Raw genomic sequence first — 17,260 nt, forward strand, 5'->3', positions numbered from 1 at the left:
AGAAAGGAAAGCACACCCAAGCCAGGCATGTCCGCAAGTCAACCCTGGCATCCCAGAGCAAAAGACTCCCCTCCCATCTGCACCTCACCCTCTGGCATGCAAGAGCCAAAAATCAGGTGGCTTCTGATGCCACCTAGGGGCCTTCTCCCTGCCTGCACTTCTCTCTCCCCTGGGGATATCAATGTCAATGCCTTAGAGACAAGGCACTTGAACCTAGCACAAACACAAGCAAACAGAAGCAAAACATTTAATACAAGACAAATTAAATCTTCCAGTATTCAAATGCAGTATATCCGCATATTCTTACTCCAGATAAAAGCTACAGGGACCGTAATTGCACCTTGGAAGCACATGAAGTATTGTTATTTCCCTAAAGCATAGAAATAGTCACAGAGTTGTGTCCACTGGAAATGTAGAAAAGTTCCCAACTCTCAGGACTCAAAAAGTCAACATAGCAAGTATTCACCAATTTGTAAATACTGGCAGCTTGAAAGCAGACTCCTCCTCAACCCAAGTCAAACCACTCTTCTCAGCAAAACAGGGAAGCAACAAGCACAGCAAGCCGACAAAACAGTGCAACAAGGGAGAGCGGCAACCATTTAATCTTCCCTGTAACCTGATCTACCTCCTTCCACTTGCCAGAGAGTAAGCCAGACCGGTTTTTCAACAGACACAAGAAGGAGCAATGCTGCATCACAGTCCTGAAAAAGGTTCAACATGCAATGACATCCTAACTTAGTGCAGGTTAAAGTTGGTCAAATGCATGACTTCAACACTGCAATTTAAACATTTCATATAGGATAAAAATTTAATCCCTTCACCATTTCTGACACTATGATGACTTTATGAATATTAAATAATGCCAACTATACAAACAGCTGAACAAAGAAGGAAGATAAGGCTGCTGATGAAATGCACAAGTCTCAAATGCAGCCCATTGTAATGAACTGCCAAGAAATAATTAGCCAGCGACATCAGAATACCTATGTCTGAAATTTTGGTCTACAAACATCTTTTAGCTCTCTGAAGAAATCTAGCTGTATTCAATGCTAAAGGCTTGTTCCACAATTCTTAAAATGGGAAGAACTTGAAACAAACACACTCCTAGGTGCTCTATTCCAGCAACACGACAGAAATTTAAGTTCCTAGGGTTTGGGTTTTTTTATATATATTTAAATACAGTGTTTTGCTACGAGTTACTTTTATGAACTCTTCTAAGAGACAAAGAAAATGCTTTTACACAGCTCTCACCCTGGTTCTTTCAGCATTGCTCTGAATTAAAATCAGTACATATTGTTACATTCAGTCAGGACTCCATTCCAAGGATGCAATGCCCTCTATACATTATGTAGGAAGATAATCTACATGGGGCATTGCAGGGCACTGTTCTAAGATCAGTCTGCAAGGATCAATTGCCTAAAAAGGCTAAGTAAAAAAAGCACAGGGCGATCTCAATAAAGCAACATTTAAAAAAAGACTGCTTGAGTTGAAACTTAATCTAAAGTATGTCCCACTAAAAGCAGAAAGAATGGATACAGTCACCAGATAAGCAGGTTTGTGGCTAAACGGCAAGTCATCCATTGCAATGGTTCACGTATTTCACAATGAAAACTTCTGGTTTTAAAACTAATTATTAAAAAACAAATCAATCTTTAGTTGCTTCTGAATTCAGTCTATAGATAGCTGAAAGATCTGCTGTGGTATTTTCAGCCATAGTCAGCAGACGCTTAATCACAACATTATTACTTAAGGCTAGTATTTCTAAGGGGTCTGGAGATGCTATAAAGCATGATGAGATTTTTCTCAAGCCTTTGTCCCACATGGCTCCAAGAAAGGATGCCTAGTAAAACTAAAACAGTGGCACTCCTGAGCAGCACTTATAAAAAAGAAAATAAAAAAGAGAAAAAAATGACACGCACAAAACACACATGCACAAAACTCTCTCACTCCATGCCTGCAGAGCCAACAAGGTGAGAAGGATGAAGGCAGTGCCTCATTGTGCATCGCAGCCTGCCACAGGGCACAGACTTTGTCCTCTGCTGCCTTTCCTTCAAGAAATGGTGGCTACAGATGGCTGATGGCAAAGTGAAACAACACACAAACTCACAAGAAAATACACTCTACTTATGTTTAATACACACCCATAAATGTGGAATTATGTACAGAGCTATGTTTATGGGACATCATGTCACAAAAGTCCGCTGAACCCAATATAAAAGCTTCTCCAGTGTTAGCAGCTCTACAGCAATGCTCTCCTATCATATGCATTTCCCAATGCCGGCGCAGGTGCCAGGATGGCAGATTTAAGCCTGCCGGTAAAAGGTGTGTTGTTTCTTCTTTATTTCTGATTATTTCCTTTGACATTTCCATGTCCCACCACTATCCTAGTTATTTCTGTAACCTCTTCATTATCCTATTCATTAGGTAGTCAGGGAGGTATCACCTGGTTAGCAGTGCCATAACCCAGTCCTTTCTAAGCTCTCTTGTGCTGTTACCCTGAGTGAGCGCTGGCCTATGGAACGGACCAGACCCTCCTGCACTGCCAAGCTCAGCGTTGAGCCCCACATACTACTTGAGTCCCACCAAGACAAGCCAGTACTCAGACAGCCAATGCAGCCATCCTATCTCCAAAACCTGCAGGGTCAACAGCTGCAGGTGTCCCGCAGGAGCCCCAGCCTTCACATCATGCTACCATCTCAATGCTACCTGAGGCCTCACACACACACACCGAAGCAGAGAAGTATTCTGAGGGCTGCAGTGGGCCTGGTGAGCCCTTCACAGATGCTGCACTGGGGAGGTTCAGCTTAACCCACGGTGCTTCCCTGACACACACTTTGTCCCTCATCCATACCGCAGTCATCCATCTCTCCCCTCCACACTAAACAGCTCACCCTTAGGCATCAGCCTGTCTTTCTGCAAACAAATCCAGCTTTTATCTAGCCCCCTTCTCCCAATGCCGCTTTCAATATCCTATTACCTCTGCTTCTGCCCCAATCTCCACACGTCTGCATTCCTCCTCCTCCTCACTCCCTCTCCTCTCATGGCTGTCCACCACACAGCTCCTCTGCACCCTTTTTTCCACTGGAGGAACTTGTACCCAAGTGCTGACCTTGGTAACTCCCAGGGAATGCAATCCTCGCAACCTCATAGGTTTCCCTGTGCGAGTAATGCTCCAGGTATCTACAAGCACTTTCCAAGCATCTGCCTACTAAAAGGGTCACTTCTTTTGTGCTAGATGGGCATAGCTTTGCTGCCACAGGAAAGGCAACTTCTCTCCCTGACCTGTGCCACACTGCTTACTGGCACATCCCATAACCCTACTCCTGTCCTTGACTTTTTTTGTAGGGGTGAAAATTTAAAAGCTGAACATATGTGGGATGAATGTGGTACTGCTGCCTGATGGCAATAGCCATAGAACCTCCCATCTCAAAAAACACCTCCTTTTTCAGCTGCCACAGGTTTTCAGGTCTCCACCCTTCAGCCTAGCACCTGCATCCTGGGGTGTTTCTCACTCACCTCTGTTTACTGGCTTCAACCCACTCCAGGCAAAGAAACCGTCTGGTCTCTGCAAATAAAAAGCTGCAAGTAGCCAGAAGTCTGTCACTTACCTCAACAGTCAGTTCATTGATTACTAAAGTAGTATAACCCATCAGTTTTGAACCCTCCGTTTCTAGGGGTAAAAAAAAAAAAAAATACCAATTGTGTCCTTTAAAATGGTTTTAATCCTTAACTAGGGTTTTCAGAAAAGTTAAACACATGCTACTCCAATTCTCAAGGATTTAGTTTGGAAAGTTTGAGTTCCCTTAGCCTGCAACCCAGGTGAACTTTAGTTTACTTGCAGACTAAAGAGCTTGTCTAAACCTGTAAGCTCACTTGCTTAAAATTAAAGCTGCACAAGATTTAATTAAGTTAAAGCCATGTAAGTTCATACCTGCTTGCATCTATTTCACTTTGCACCTACAAAGCTGGGTTTAAACACGACTGCACTCACTGCTAGGTGGTAGCTTAACTGTGTCAAACAATGTAAGATGCTATCTTACATGAGCCTGCACTGCAGGACCGGTTACTCCAACCCAAGATTACGTTTACCAGGTCACGGGCTGAGGCATCCATCAGACGTGTACAGCTTCACAGCAGCCAGAACTGACAATTCCATTACGAGCGCTGCATAAACTAGTCGCGTAGAGCAGACAAGCATCAATCACTCAAGTCACCTTCACTCCACCCACTGCCTCCTTCACTACTGGGCTGCCTCTGCAGCCATAATGAATGAACAAGCAAGTTTATCAGATTCTTTCTTTCCTCTAAAACCTAATCTATGAATGGAAATTATGAACAGCAGGTATCTGACCCGTACTTAATACCCCACAACTTCAGGGTTCAGTACCCCGTCTCCTCAGAACAGAGGACAATGTATGCAGCCAGTTCTTTGAGCCAGACAGGCAGACTCTGCTACGCCTGGCTCTGCCACCCCATTCTGTAGGCAACTGCGGGGAGATGGGACCCAAGCAACTGAGAACTTAGCCATTTTTTCTCAAGTAATATACCTGTTTTGCAGGCATGGCATTGTCCATACGCATTTTGATACCCATTTTACAAGTTTTCATATTGTCATGGTTTTCTTCTAAAAAGATAGCAGAGGGCATATGACCTGTCCTGGTACAAAGTACTGAAGCCACAGCCATGCGGGTCACTGCATTTAGCACCCTATTTAGACAATTTGCAGAATACCTGCATGGATTCATTACTCATTGCGTGTCCATTTCAAACATCCCAGGAAACTGCAAAGTTACACCACAACTTACTTAGTAAAGCAGTCAGAAACAGAAAAGGCTGTCCTTGATTAAATCTAGACCAGATTTCAAAAAAGCTGCATTAAACTTCTGTCCTTCAAAAAAAAATAATAGTGCCAGAGAATTATATTTAAGACAGAGGTGGACAGAAAGGTACTAAAGCAATATTCACAGAGATATCTGCAGCATGTAGGCTGTGGATGTAACTGTAGGCTGCAGCATGTAACTGGCTAACATATTTCAGCATCTAACAACTTACTGAACTATACCTGTATGAAAGTCTCACACTAATGTTACCACACAAATGTTACCATTTGTCTGATGGGTCCTTCCAGAAGGAGACATTGTCTAAGAGCACTATAGAACTGATCCGTCTGGATTTTCATTCCTGTGAACCACATCATGCATAAACATGCCAGTGGGAGAGCAGTCGTCTGTGTTAAGGGAATGAAAGTATCTTTTCCTGATTATTAACATAGTTTGATTTCAATTTTCAAGCTGAAATACATGCTGCTTTGCCACTCCCTTACTGAGCAGCTGAAATAATCAAGCCAAAACTGCAGATCAATATTTCTGTGTTTGATTAACTTGGGAAGGACCATCTCTTCCAGAAGAATACAATGTACTTAAGCTATCTCCTGATCCTACATTGAGCCTAGTTTTGCCACAGAGCTTCTGGTATTTTAAGTATCCAGTGGTAACCAAGAACTCTTCTGAAGTGACAAGACTCACTGTGAAGCGACAAGTAACAATTATTAGGTTCTGCACTGCTAACACTTACCCATTACAAGTATTTTCACCCTGACCATCTGGAGCTATTGACTGGCGACATCCCAGTACATACACATGTGTCTAAGGGTTCACAGAGACAGGGCTTCCACACACTGAAACACTGTACACACAATCTAAATTTTGTTTTTCAATTAAGCTACAAGTTTCACCTCATGTCCTTAATCCCTCCAAGAGAAGCAAGCTTCTAGCAAGAAAAAGATGCAGTCCATGGGGATATGCACAATGAAAGCTAAATGGGGATTGCTTAAACAGATCGGTACTAAACAAAACGAAACAAAAAATTATCTTGTTTTTCATTTTTATTCTCAGCCTGAGAGACCTAGAGTATTACCATTTTTTTAGCCATTATTAACCACGAAAACTGACTACTCATAGTGTACATTCAGGGACATATCTACAAGGTAATCAGACATCTAGCCTCTACTTGGAAATAATCAATTAGATAGTTGTCTGAATACCTTCATGGACCAAGGACTTAATTACATAGGTTACCAAATCTTCAGGGTCAGCATTTTAGCTTTTTTTTTTTTTTTCATGATAAAATTATGATTTACAAGATTAATTTTTAACTGAAATTTCACTACAAACTGCATTTAGACAAATTTTGCCTGATGTAATTAAAGACACACAAACCAGCATTTCAAAATTGCTGTAAAAAGAGAAAGAAGTGTTTTTTCTTATGTCTTCAGCATATTTGTTGATTACTTGGGGTCTTTTTGACTTTGTAAGCTATCCCTAGTTGTTAAATACAACCGATAGTTTCTGTTCAAAATATCCCTTTCCATATTTTTAAAACTAGATCTGTAAATCCCACTTCATTCACTTGTTGAATGGAAGAGGCAAATACACTTTTCTCTCAGCTGCCAAATCATTGCTCAACTTTTTATGAGTTAATCATTAAACTATAGCACTGGAATCAAGCATAATGAAGATAATTCTACAGAGCAGGCTCCTGGAGCCAAAAGCTGGCTTAGCTCTTCAGCATGCTGTGGTTCCAGGTGTGCAGCTTGCAATTTGACTGTCTTTTAGATATCAACTAATTTATTTAGTCAACATGACCACTAATAGCAACTGCAGGCCCTAACACAGCTCTTCATTTATAATGCTAAAAGCTTAATTAAAAAAAAAAGAATCAAACCATAAAGAAAATAGGCAAACTTTTATGTACCCTTAATGAAAGAAACACCATACTTCGTCAGAGCTTGGATAAATGGTTCCTGTGGCACAGTCTCTGACTCTTACAAGATAATTTCAAAATTATTTTTGGCCTTTGCCTCAGACAGTCCCATCACACAGCAGAAAGAGCTGCAGATTTCATGCAAGGGCTGAGCGCCAGCCGGCCTCACAGGTGCCTCACCTGCAGCCACCAACTTTTATATAAATCAGCACAAGGATCACAAAGCAATCATTTATCTTTCATTGAGAAACACTGTGAGAAGCACAAAGCATCTGAATCTGAACACAGTGTGGAACATGGTAGCCATAGGTGGACAATGCTGTGCAAGTACAAACAAGCACAGCTTGCTTCGGCAGGGTACCTGTCCTGCAAGGGAGTCTCCCTCGAGGGAACAGCAGGGACACCGGTGGGTAATTGCTACCTGCGTGCTCTTCTGGAGAACCTACTGCCTGCACACCACCAGCACGGACAATTAAGTGGCGCTTCCAGGCAACCTCATACCAAGAAAAAGTTCCAACGGTCTGTTTGTATTGCTGACAGACTGCTTTATAGGCAAAGTAATGAACTGTAATTCCTGCTGTCCAGCGCAACCCAACTTTTTCACTGGCAGGAGTTCCAACAACCTTATAATGGCACTTAGGAATCTTTGACTAAGAAATACAGATTGCCTCCATGCCTGTGAGACCATCCAAGAAAAAGGACAGCCATAAATCACTGACCTTGACATTTAACCACAAATTTGCTCTCGGGGGAGATACTGACCATTTAAATTGAGATATTGACCATTTAATAAACGAGCTCTTCCCAGGAAAAAGATTTTCTTCCCAAACTTGACGTACCTGACAATCAGTAAGTGATACCATACCCAGCCAGCTCCAGGGAAAAGCTAAGCAGGATCCACTGTTCCGGAAGAGCACAGGTATGCCCCGGTAAACCCACATCCATAGACACCTCCCATACCTCTGCAGTCACCACACACTGCACCATGCGGTGTGTTTATAGGTTATAGTTAGAAAAAGGTTACAGCTCACATAGCCTGAACAATAGATAAAGACTAGACCACTCGCTGAGTGCAGTACCAAGCAGGTCCAAAAGGAGAGCCTGGCAGGTCTACCACCCAAGAGAGGCCCCTCCACCAGGACACCCAGGGTGCAGGTCCCACCCACAGACACCATTCCCAGTCCTGCCTGCAGCAACACCCGGGCTCCCCACCCTTTGACTGGTTCAATGACACTGCAGCAACCACAGGCAATTAAAAACAAGCAACAAGGAAAATATTCAGGAAGTTTTGAATGTTTTTTCCACTGTCTTAAAGATTAAACGTTCAACAACAGAAAACACCTGGCAGTTTACTGAAAGCCTGTTGATGGCACAGCAGCCGATTACAAGCATCCTACCTGATGGTAGATAATCCTTCTTCCATTAAATCAAAAAACGCATTAAAATTTAGATACTGGCTAACTCCATTTAGCACAAAAGAAAACAAACCCTCAAAATTCACAAAGATTTGAGGGAACACAATGAAACACCTCAGCACTTTCAGAATTTTTAGATGTATTTAGGGGATTCTTCTCACTGACTTGAAAGTACGAATTTGTGCTGGCTTTCTGGTTGGGCTCTTTCTGGGTGAGAGGACTGCATTGTCATCTATTCAATTTAGCTTTTGAATAACCACCTGATAACTTTTCAAACATAACAGTCCAGAATTCTACCTGGACTGTTCCAGAGGCAAGCTAGAAAGCTAACTCCATCTCCTCATCTTTCGAGTTTAAAAATAAGGAGTTCCTTGTTTATACGTGAGGCTTTGTAATATTAGATATTAGAAAGGCTTAAACGAAAAATCCTAATTTGGATCCTGATCTGAATTTTGCAGCTCTGGCCCTTCTCCAAATACTTCTGTTTGGCAAGCAGCAGAGTGGAGTAACAAGAGAAGGCAACATACCTAAGTTATGGGATCTGTATAAAAACATTAAACTCAACCCCTGCTCTCAAAACTACACTCACACACACACAAAAAGACTAACAAAACCACCCCAAGCCCCAATTAATTAAAAAATTGACCAGTGCTTCAGTGTAAGTCCGATCACCCAAACCTGAGCAATACTGTCATCTCACCCAGTTACAGTATTTTTTCTCATTAATTTATACGGCATCCAGAAAATTTGGGGGGGGGGGGGGGGGGGGGATTTCTAAGCATTCTTTTCAGAGATGTGGATTCCCTCTCTCTAATAGCATACATACACATGCAAATCAAACAGAGTTGCCCCAAATGGTGAGCAACCCAGCTACAGAGGCCTGGAATGACAATCCTGAAATTCTGTGCTTATTAAGAACTTATCAGAAATGCTGCTCTGAATCACAATGTCACACCATCTGACTTGCTTCAACAAAGGGAACTCCTGCAGTGGAAAGTAAAATGTTTATGAAACAAGGAATTGCATATGTCTGATGCTGTGAAGTCAACAATTTAATGCACTCCTATGCATTTTAAATGAACAGCAGTAAAACAGCCAAATCTTTTATTACTTGAATATCATTTCCCTTCCCCCATATACTTCATTAGATCCTATTGTTTCAAGAAACAAAGACAAACAAAACTCACAAGCAAGAGTGAAAAATCCACTCTTCCTAAAAGCAGATTTACAAAGAACTTTTTTTTCTGCAAAGTTATTCGGTCCAACTTGGAGTCAGGATATTCAATAAAATATCAACTCCATTCTCAGAAGGTTACATAAAGGTCAGCATTCATTTTATTCAGGTTTATTTTCTAACCTTGTAAAAATGCCTGCAGACCAAATTGGCTTCCACACCTGCTGACCTAGAAACTCCACCAGCATGGTGGCCATGCCCTGTTTTGGAAAGTTGGTTCTCCTCCCATGGCAATCTGGCACTGACTGCTGCGTACCGCTGACCTGCCCGCTCCCGGCAGCATGGAGGAAGGCTTTCCCAATAGCAAGGGGATGCATTTCAGCAAATAGTAAATGGCTTTTTAAGTCACTTTGGTCAGAAGGCATTCTTCTAGGGGGACTTCCCCCCAAAAGGAGGGCTTCCTCTGTGCAGGAATGTGTAGTAATAGATAAAGGGTGTATGTGGACCTTGTTTAAGGGAACTGAAGGTCTCCAAAACAACCGACAGAGGATGCAGCGGCCATTCTCCAGGAAAAGAAGTCAAGTTGAAAAGTGACAAATGGAGTAGGATTTATTTTGCCAAGCTCAAGAGATCTGCACCACAGATGGTTACATCCTGGCACACAGTTTAAAATTTGTTTGCAGTCAAAGAGAAATAGGCCCATAAAGTGATCAGATAGATGTTTTTATGAAAGTGTCTTCCCTAGGAGTTGGCTCTCACCTCACAGGTACATTTTTCTCCACAACAACTACCTTGACCAACTTGTAGAGAAACAGATGGAATCAAATGAAACAAATTCTACTTTTTGTTCCCATCCATTTGGGGAAACAGAGTGTGAAGGAGACTGACATGCTGTTAAATGCTTTGCCCAAGGAAGGACAACCTTCCCCGAAATCATTAAGGACTACTCTAAACTATGGTCCACAGCTCAGTTTTTTCTTATGTATTTGACTGCTTATACACTATATCAGGAAATACATTCAGGACAGGCAAGTCTCCCTATCACCTGTAAACAATAGAATCACAAAGCCAAGGAAAACTGGGTTAGTGAGAAGAAATTTTTGCAGTTCTACACAGCGTCTCTTAGCTGAGGGTCTCAAAGTACTTTTTCAAAGGAGGTAAACACACTTCTGATGTTACATAGATTTAGTGAAAGAGTACAGCCTGTACATCTGTCAGTAATAATTATTAGCTGTTCCTCACAATAGTTAGTAATCTTTTATTGAAGAATTATAAGTTTTGTTTCCCACCTCCAACAATTAACCAGAACAAAGGAGGAAATGGGGGCTGCTGCATTTTAGGTTGGGGGCACAGAATAACCACAAAGAGTCTGTAAATAGTTACAGGAAATTTTAAGTTCTCCACTCAATTTTGACAGACCATTTAACAAAACATAGAGGGCTTTTTTCTTTTTTGCTCTTACTCCCTCCCTCCCTCTCCTGAGCTACAGAAAACTGAAAAAGAATAAATGCAGATGGATTGGTCTACAGATTAATCCAACCTAACTCAAAAAAACTCTGTGTTTTAGAAAAATACATAAAGGGTGTTACAGGGATTTCAACTGCATAAGAAAACTACCAAAAAGGCATTTGCACCTGCATTTGCAAAGAGTCTGAACACATACCCCTTGAGCTTCCCTCTTCATTGCCAGGTATTTTATTAAAAATACCAAGACTGTCAAGAATTCTTTTTCTGCTGACCTAACCATACAAATAAGTAGTAGTTCCTATTACAAAAAATTTCAATGGCATTTCCCAAATTGCAGAACATTTGCTGTGCCAACTGCTAAGTGCCAATCCACGCTCACTGACAATGCCTAATGAGGAGTGATGGATGCAACCACAGGAAGGAACAGGAATTATGCAAGTCATAAGAAAGAATGGAGCTTTCCAAAGATTAGAAAATATTGGTGTTATAACCAGCTAATCTGTTTTTCTAGCACAATATTAAGAGCCCCAAACTAACAAGGGCACAATTTACCTCCTACTCCCCCTTCAACATGAGACAAACTGCGCCTTAGGACATATCATTTTGGCACCACCCGGCCTAGCTCATGTGGTTTTCCCATACAACTTCTAGCTAGGAGAGTGATTTGAGGACAAAAAATTACGGACGTGGGTACGGGTTTCAGATCCAACTGAAATGGCTGCAAAAGCAATGCTTTGTGTTTGCTACTCCACACCGCCTGGTCATCAACTTGGTTTACACATGAGGTATTGGGGAGGGGGAGGAGAGAAATTAATCTCTTGAGCAGAATTATTATATTCAAATCCTAACAGATGCCTTTAGGATAAAAACAGCCGAGATGCAGGCAAGGTGAAAGAAGCTGGGGCCAACAAGCACACAGATGCAATCACCAGATTACTATTTACAACAGTAAACAAGTACTTATTGAAGAATCATCACCAGTTATTCGCAACAGTAAGCAAGAAAACAAACCCGTCCGTTCCTTCAGTGTTCACAGCTACAGACTGGATTTTATATTAATACAGTGAGCGGAGGGATTAAATTGCCTAAAACTTTTGGTCTGTCTTTCACGCCAGCGAGAGCAGACTCTCAGCCAACACTTACCTTCCCTGGTTGCATCCACATCTCAATTCTTGTGCCATGCTGCTTTTCTGTATGTACATCACTGTCTGTCTTCAGCTACAGGATATTCTTTAGCAACTTAATATAATATTGAGTAGACTCTGTCTTCACCACTGTATGTTTGGGTACAGAAACATCATATACAAATACCAAACATTTGGTAATACAGTACCCTCACTGAAAGAAAATAACTGAAACCACATTAGTCTATATGCTCAGACAGCTGACTAGGGAGGTTTTCCCGCCTCAGGCTCCAACGTCTGGACAAAAAGCTATTAATAAATATGAAAGCTTTAATGAATCCAAAGGGAAATAAAACCAGACAGATTAAGGCCCAGTGTCCAGCGAAGACCAGGGCAATTTAGAAACCCACCCAACCTGACACTAATCAGCCAGGCTGGGCTCCCAAAGATGTGTTCTCCCCGTCTAGACTTCTAATCCATCAATGGGAAAAGACATCTAATATTATTTCTGCCCGTTTCAGCGACACCATAAGAATACATCTGACTGCCTCAGCAACGCACATACGCAACATGAAATAAAAATGGACACCACTTTGCTGGATATGTTCAAGTGGGGCAGACAGGAAAAAAATACAGTTAGACAGTGATGAACTTGAATTATTGTAACTAAAACAGCAGTTATATACCTGTATGTGATATTTTTAATGAAATTATTACTTCCTGATTTGTTTTTAAGCACAGTGCAGTCATTCTCAGATCTTCCCCTCCTCAGTTCAAACTAATGGTCACATTATATTAAAAAAAAAACAAACAAACAAAAAAAAAAACCCAAAACCAGACTGGACTCCTAGCAAGCACATTTTTAAGTCTTCACTACATACATTGACTGTGTCTGAATTTTAACCAGCAGTATTTAACCTATTGTTTCATTTTAAGGGACTCCACATGTTCACAATTACTTGAGCTACTTTTGCTGAACTACATTTTAATTTAATAAACAGAATAAATTAAGTATGAGTTGAGATAATGAATAACTCATTGTCCTGCTCAGGGCCTACATCACACGCTATATTTATATTTGTCTGTACAGTGGAAGGACAAGCACAGACTTGTTTGTGATCCTCAAGTCCAGTATTTTAGTAGCTGCTATATTTTGCTATACTATTATTTCCCCTGACAATACAACTGCAGACTGAAACCCTTTTTAAAAACAAACGAACAAGTAAAAATATCCACTATGCAGAAACACATGTAGGAGAAAAGGTGGGGGTAAAACAATACAGGAGAGTATTAATCTAGATGTGCTATACCCTTTGGGAAGCAAAGGAGGAACTGAACATGCCAACCTGCCAGCACACACAACTGGCATGGCAGGGGAAGAGAGGAGGAAGAGGAGGGAAGGCAGAAAACAGGAAGCTCTCTTCTGCACATTACACCTAGTCCCATTAACAACCGAGCACTGCCATTTTCACAAGCAGCCTTCAACAATCTCCCCCACTGTTTATCCATCACCTGCACACAGCAGCCACTGAACAGAAGAGAGGATCCAAGACAGCAACTACAGAAGGAGACTTCCCACCGTACTCCAAGTGCAGTGTGCACAACTTCCCAGGCAATGTTCCTCATCCTTGCTGCTCAAAAACAACCACCGCATCTACACAAATATGCGAATTATCATTAAACTCCAGCCTCAAATGAAGACTGCTTGATTGCAATACAGAAACACAAAATTTCTAGTAGTCCCAGACAAAAAGACTCTAAGATGTCAAAGAAAAGGTTTTATTATTTAAAAATTAACCTTATCTTCAGATACTGCATATCAACAGTATAACACACAGGGAATAGATACTGCCTGAAAGCAGCAGCGAAGTCCCAGCCTGGTGCAGGAGGCAGGTAGCCAGGGAGGAATGCTTGCATAGAGGTGAGGAATGTCTGTCAAAGTACCAGGACATGGTGCTGTAAGGTGCTGGCAAAACCTCTGCTGCTCAGAGGCACTCGACACCAGGCAAACCATTTACACCGGGCAAAACGCTGCATTCCTTTGTACCAAACCTGGGCTAGGGCTATTCATCAAGTTTACCTGAAACAAATAAGCAGCTTTCATTTAAAAGGCTAACATATGTGCCCTTTTTCCTTGAAAAGAAAACCCATAATAAAAGCAGAGGTTTTACTTAGTAGCCATTTTGTCTTCAACTTGGACATGATACCTAATCCAAATGAGATGTAAACATGCTCTCTGAGGCTCATTTCCAAACAGCACATTCATGGAAAGAGAAGAAAATATAAAAAGGCCATCACTAAATACCACAACAAATAGAAGGGTGTCAAGATTTCATCATCTAAACAGACAGGAGATTCAGCAGTTTGTATTGCTTCTCTAGGTCACATTGCAGAGAAAACCAAAACAAAAGGTAGCAAGTGTGGATTAAGGACAATGAAATATTATTTACTGTTTATATTAAAAAAAACCTAAACCGACCAACAATCAAACAACAAATGCAATTTCAGTATGCCATACAATAAAAGAACGTGAAGGAAAAATTATATTTTTATTCTCTTTTCCAGCTACAGCAACTGAAACTATAAAGTACAACACGAAGTAACAGGCAAGCTAGATCAGTATGTTTTTATTAGGATGAGTACATGTATATAAATATATCTATGGTGTGAACATATAAAGGAAACCTATATTTACAACTCCCAACTTTCACAATACTTTATCAGCCCCCTCAGCCAAAAGCAGCTTTTAAAAACATAAACAAAATATAAATGCTGCAAGTGACAGTCTCTTGCAGATGTTTCTTTAAAAAAGACAGAATAATTTCTTTGCAGGGCAAGCTAAACTCAAGTTATCTCTTTCCCCCAAATGCATGCAAAAATATTCTTAAAGTGTCATTTTCAGGGAAGAAAAAAACAAAACACCCCAACTGGATTCCCATGCAGGAACTTGCAAAGCATCATCACAAATTTCAGTCAAAACTGGATTTGAATTGCCAGACCGGAAACTCAGAAGAACAGAGGTTTACAGGGAGACTGAAAAAAAAAATGCACCCTTACTGCAACGCTCTGCATTCCCCACTGCATCAAGACTCTGTGCTGGGGGGTCTCATGCGAGCGCTAAAAAAAACAAAACGAGCCACAGAAACAGAGGGCCGTATAAGATGCCCACTAATTAAAACGCTTTCAGCAGGTGAGGCTGCATCCCTTCCTCTGCACAGAGCCGCTCCCTCCTCACCACAGCCGCGGAGCGCAGGCGGGCAGTACCCGTCGCCCACTCCCGGCACACGGGAGACCGCTGCGTTCCTGGAAAACCGAAGTGCCAGGCACGGCAGCAGCCACGGGCCTCCCGGCCGCCTAACCGGCACACCTGCCCACGACCACGCGTGTTCTCCGCGGGGCGCGCACCCCCGATGGGCGGGGTGCGCGGACGGCTTCGCGCGCGCTCCGCGCTTCCCCGCACAAAGGGGCCGCACCCCCCCCACCTCGCACCCGCGCAGCGCACCCCCCACCCCCCCCCCACCCGGGTACCCCAGCGCCGGCCTGGGGCGCAGCCGACCCGGGTGGCAGCGGAGGAGCCCGGCCCTTACCAGATGGAGCTGCGAATCTTGTGCTGCAGCGCGCTGGCCTCGCCACCCTGCAGCCCCGGCACCAGGGCCGGCAGGGCCCCACCGGGCGCGGGGGTGCCGGCCAGCCGCCGTGGCGGCTGTCCCTCCGACTGCTGATCTTCGGCCATGGGGGCGCGGCGGCGGGGACGCGGAGCGGCGCTGGCCGCACTAGGCCTCTGCCGCAGCCCTCGAGTGAGTTGCCTTCCCCTGTTGCCCGGGGGACATCACGGGCGGAAAGCCGAGCCGCGTCCCTCCACTACGCCGCAGAATGGCGAACCTGGCCGGCGGCACGGCGCATGGCGGCACGGCCGCCGCCACCCCCGCGCAGGGTAGCTCTGCGCTCCCCCGTCTCGCAGCACCTGGCCCGGCCCGGCCCGCCCCGCCGCCGCTCCTCGCCCCGCGGCCGCCGTGCCCGCCCGGGCGCCCAGTGCGCAGGCTCAGCGCTGCCCGAGCAGACGGGCCGCCCCGCGCCGCCGCTGGGGCTGGGGCCGGGGGTGGCGAGCCGGATCCGGGAGGGGGCTGGGGTTGAGGCTGAGGCTGGGGCCGGAGCCGGAGAGCCAGAGGCAGGGGGCGGCCCCTCCGGTAGCCCTGGGCCAGGGCTTGCGGGGCCCCGCCGCAGGGTGGGGGGCTCCTCCCGGAGCGGCCCGGCTCTGCGGGGGCGGCCCCGGCTGCGCGCCGGCGGCGAAAATAACACGTATGTGTATGTATGTGTGTCTGTACGTTTCTTCTAGACGGAGAGATATGTATAATACACGTAGATGCACATGATTTGTGTCGGGTGCACCGAGCGCATAGCCGCGCTCTGCAGACACGTGAAGCCGGCTCCTGCGGCAGCAGCATTACATCAGCTGGCGGCACCGCGGCCGCCCGGCTCCTCCCGGGCTGCTCCCGGCACATTCCCTGCGTCCCAGCGCGGGCAGCGCTCCCGGAATCCTTGTTTGTGGGGGTTTTTTTGGTTGTTGTTTGGTTTTGGTTGTTTTTTTTTAAATAATAATAATAAACCTCGCGGCTCACGCGTCCCTGTGGAAGCCAGCCTTCGGCACCGGGCGATAGCAGGCCGGGCCATGCGGGGCCCTCAGCCTTCTCCTGTGTCCCTGGGGCTGTTGTGCCATTTAGTCCCCCTATTTTGGACCTTTACCCCAGCTTTCTGCAAACAGCAAAGGCGGCTCAGGCCACCCTGTGTTGCCCTTCTTTTCCCAGTCACCCCAATGCTGGTAGTGTTCTGAGAGGAATTCACAATTTTCACTGGTGCAGCACTTGGCAGGGGGACGACACATGGGTACCCTTTCTGCCAGTGGTACGCAGTGACTTACTTGCCTATGCCAATCACAGAAAATGTGGGCCTAAAGATGACTAAGAATGTAAATACTCACATGAAGACAGGACATTGCTGAATTTAGGAGATGAACATTGTAAATTACTATGCCACCAAACAAAATGAGACTTTTCTAAAATAAATCTTCGCTTACGTTTCCAAAGCTCCAAAATCAGAACATTAATGGCCATGACGATGGTGATTTTCTTCTCCTTACAAAACCTCTCATCAGAACCACAAAAACTAAGCTCTCTTGTTCCTGCCTCTTATTAAAAGCTTTTTTTTTAACTTTAATGGGAAATTTCTGAAGGGCATCCAAAAAAGAAGACAAAAAGACAAGTAAAATTGTAATCAGAAATAAACAGAGAAGTAATAAATCTGAAAACCCTAACTGTTCT

General features: G+C 43.9%; 1 protein-coding gene across 3 annotated transcripts in view; it reads right to left on the reverse strand.

Annotated features, from left to right (window-relative positions):
- Positions 1-16,106, reverse strand: part of RFX7 (regulatory factor X7) — a 49,616-nt gene extending 33,510 nt beyond the window's left edge. The window contains exon 1 of one of the 3 annotated variants that reach the window (XM_064456467.1): positions 15,530-16,106. In XM_064456467.1, coding sequence (XP_064312537.1) covers positions 15,530-15,675 — 146 coding nt within the window. In that variant the 5' untranslated portion in view covers positions 15,676-16,106. The remainder of the gene's footprint in view (positions 1-15,529) is intronic. The other 2 variants (XM_064456466.1, XM_064456468.1) reach the window with 2 other exon arrangements.
- Positions 16,107-17,260: the final 1,154 nt, after the last annotated feature.

Source organism: Phalacrocorax carbo, chromosome 7 (assembly GCF_963921805.1).
Source record: "Phalacrocorax carbo chromosome 7, bPhaCar2.1, whole genome shotgun sequence".
Taxonomy (NCBI): domain Eukaryota; kingdom Metazoa; phylum Chordata; class Aves; order Suliformes; family Phalacrocoracidae; genus Phalacrocorax; species Phalacrocorax carbo.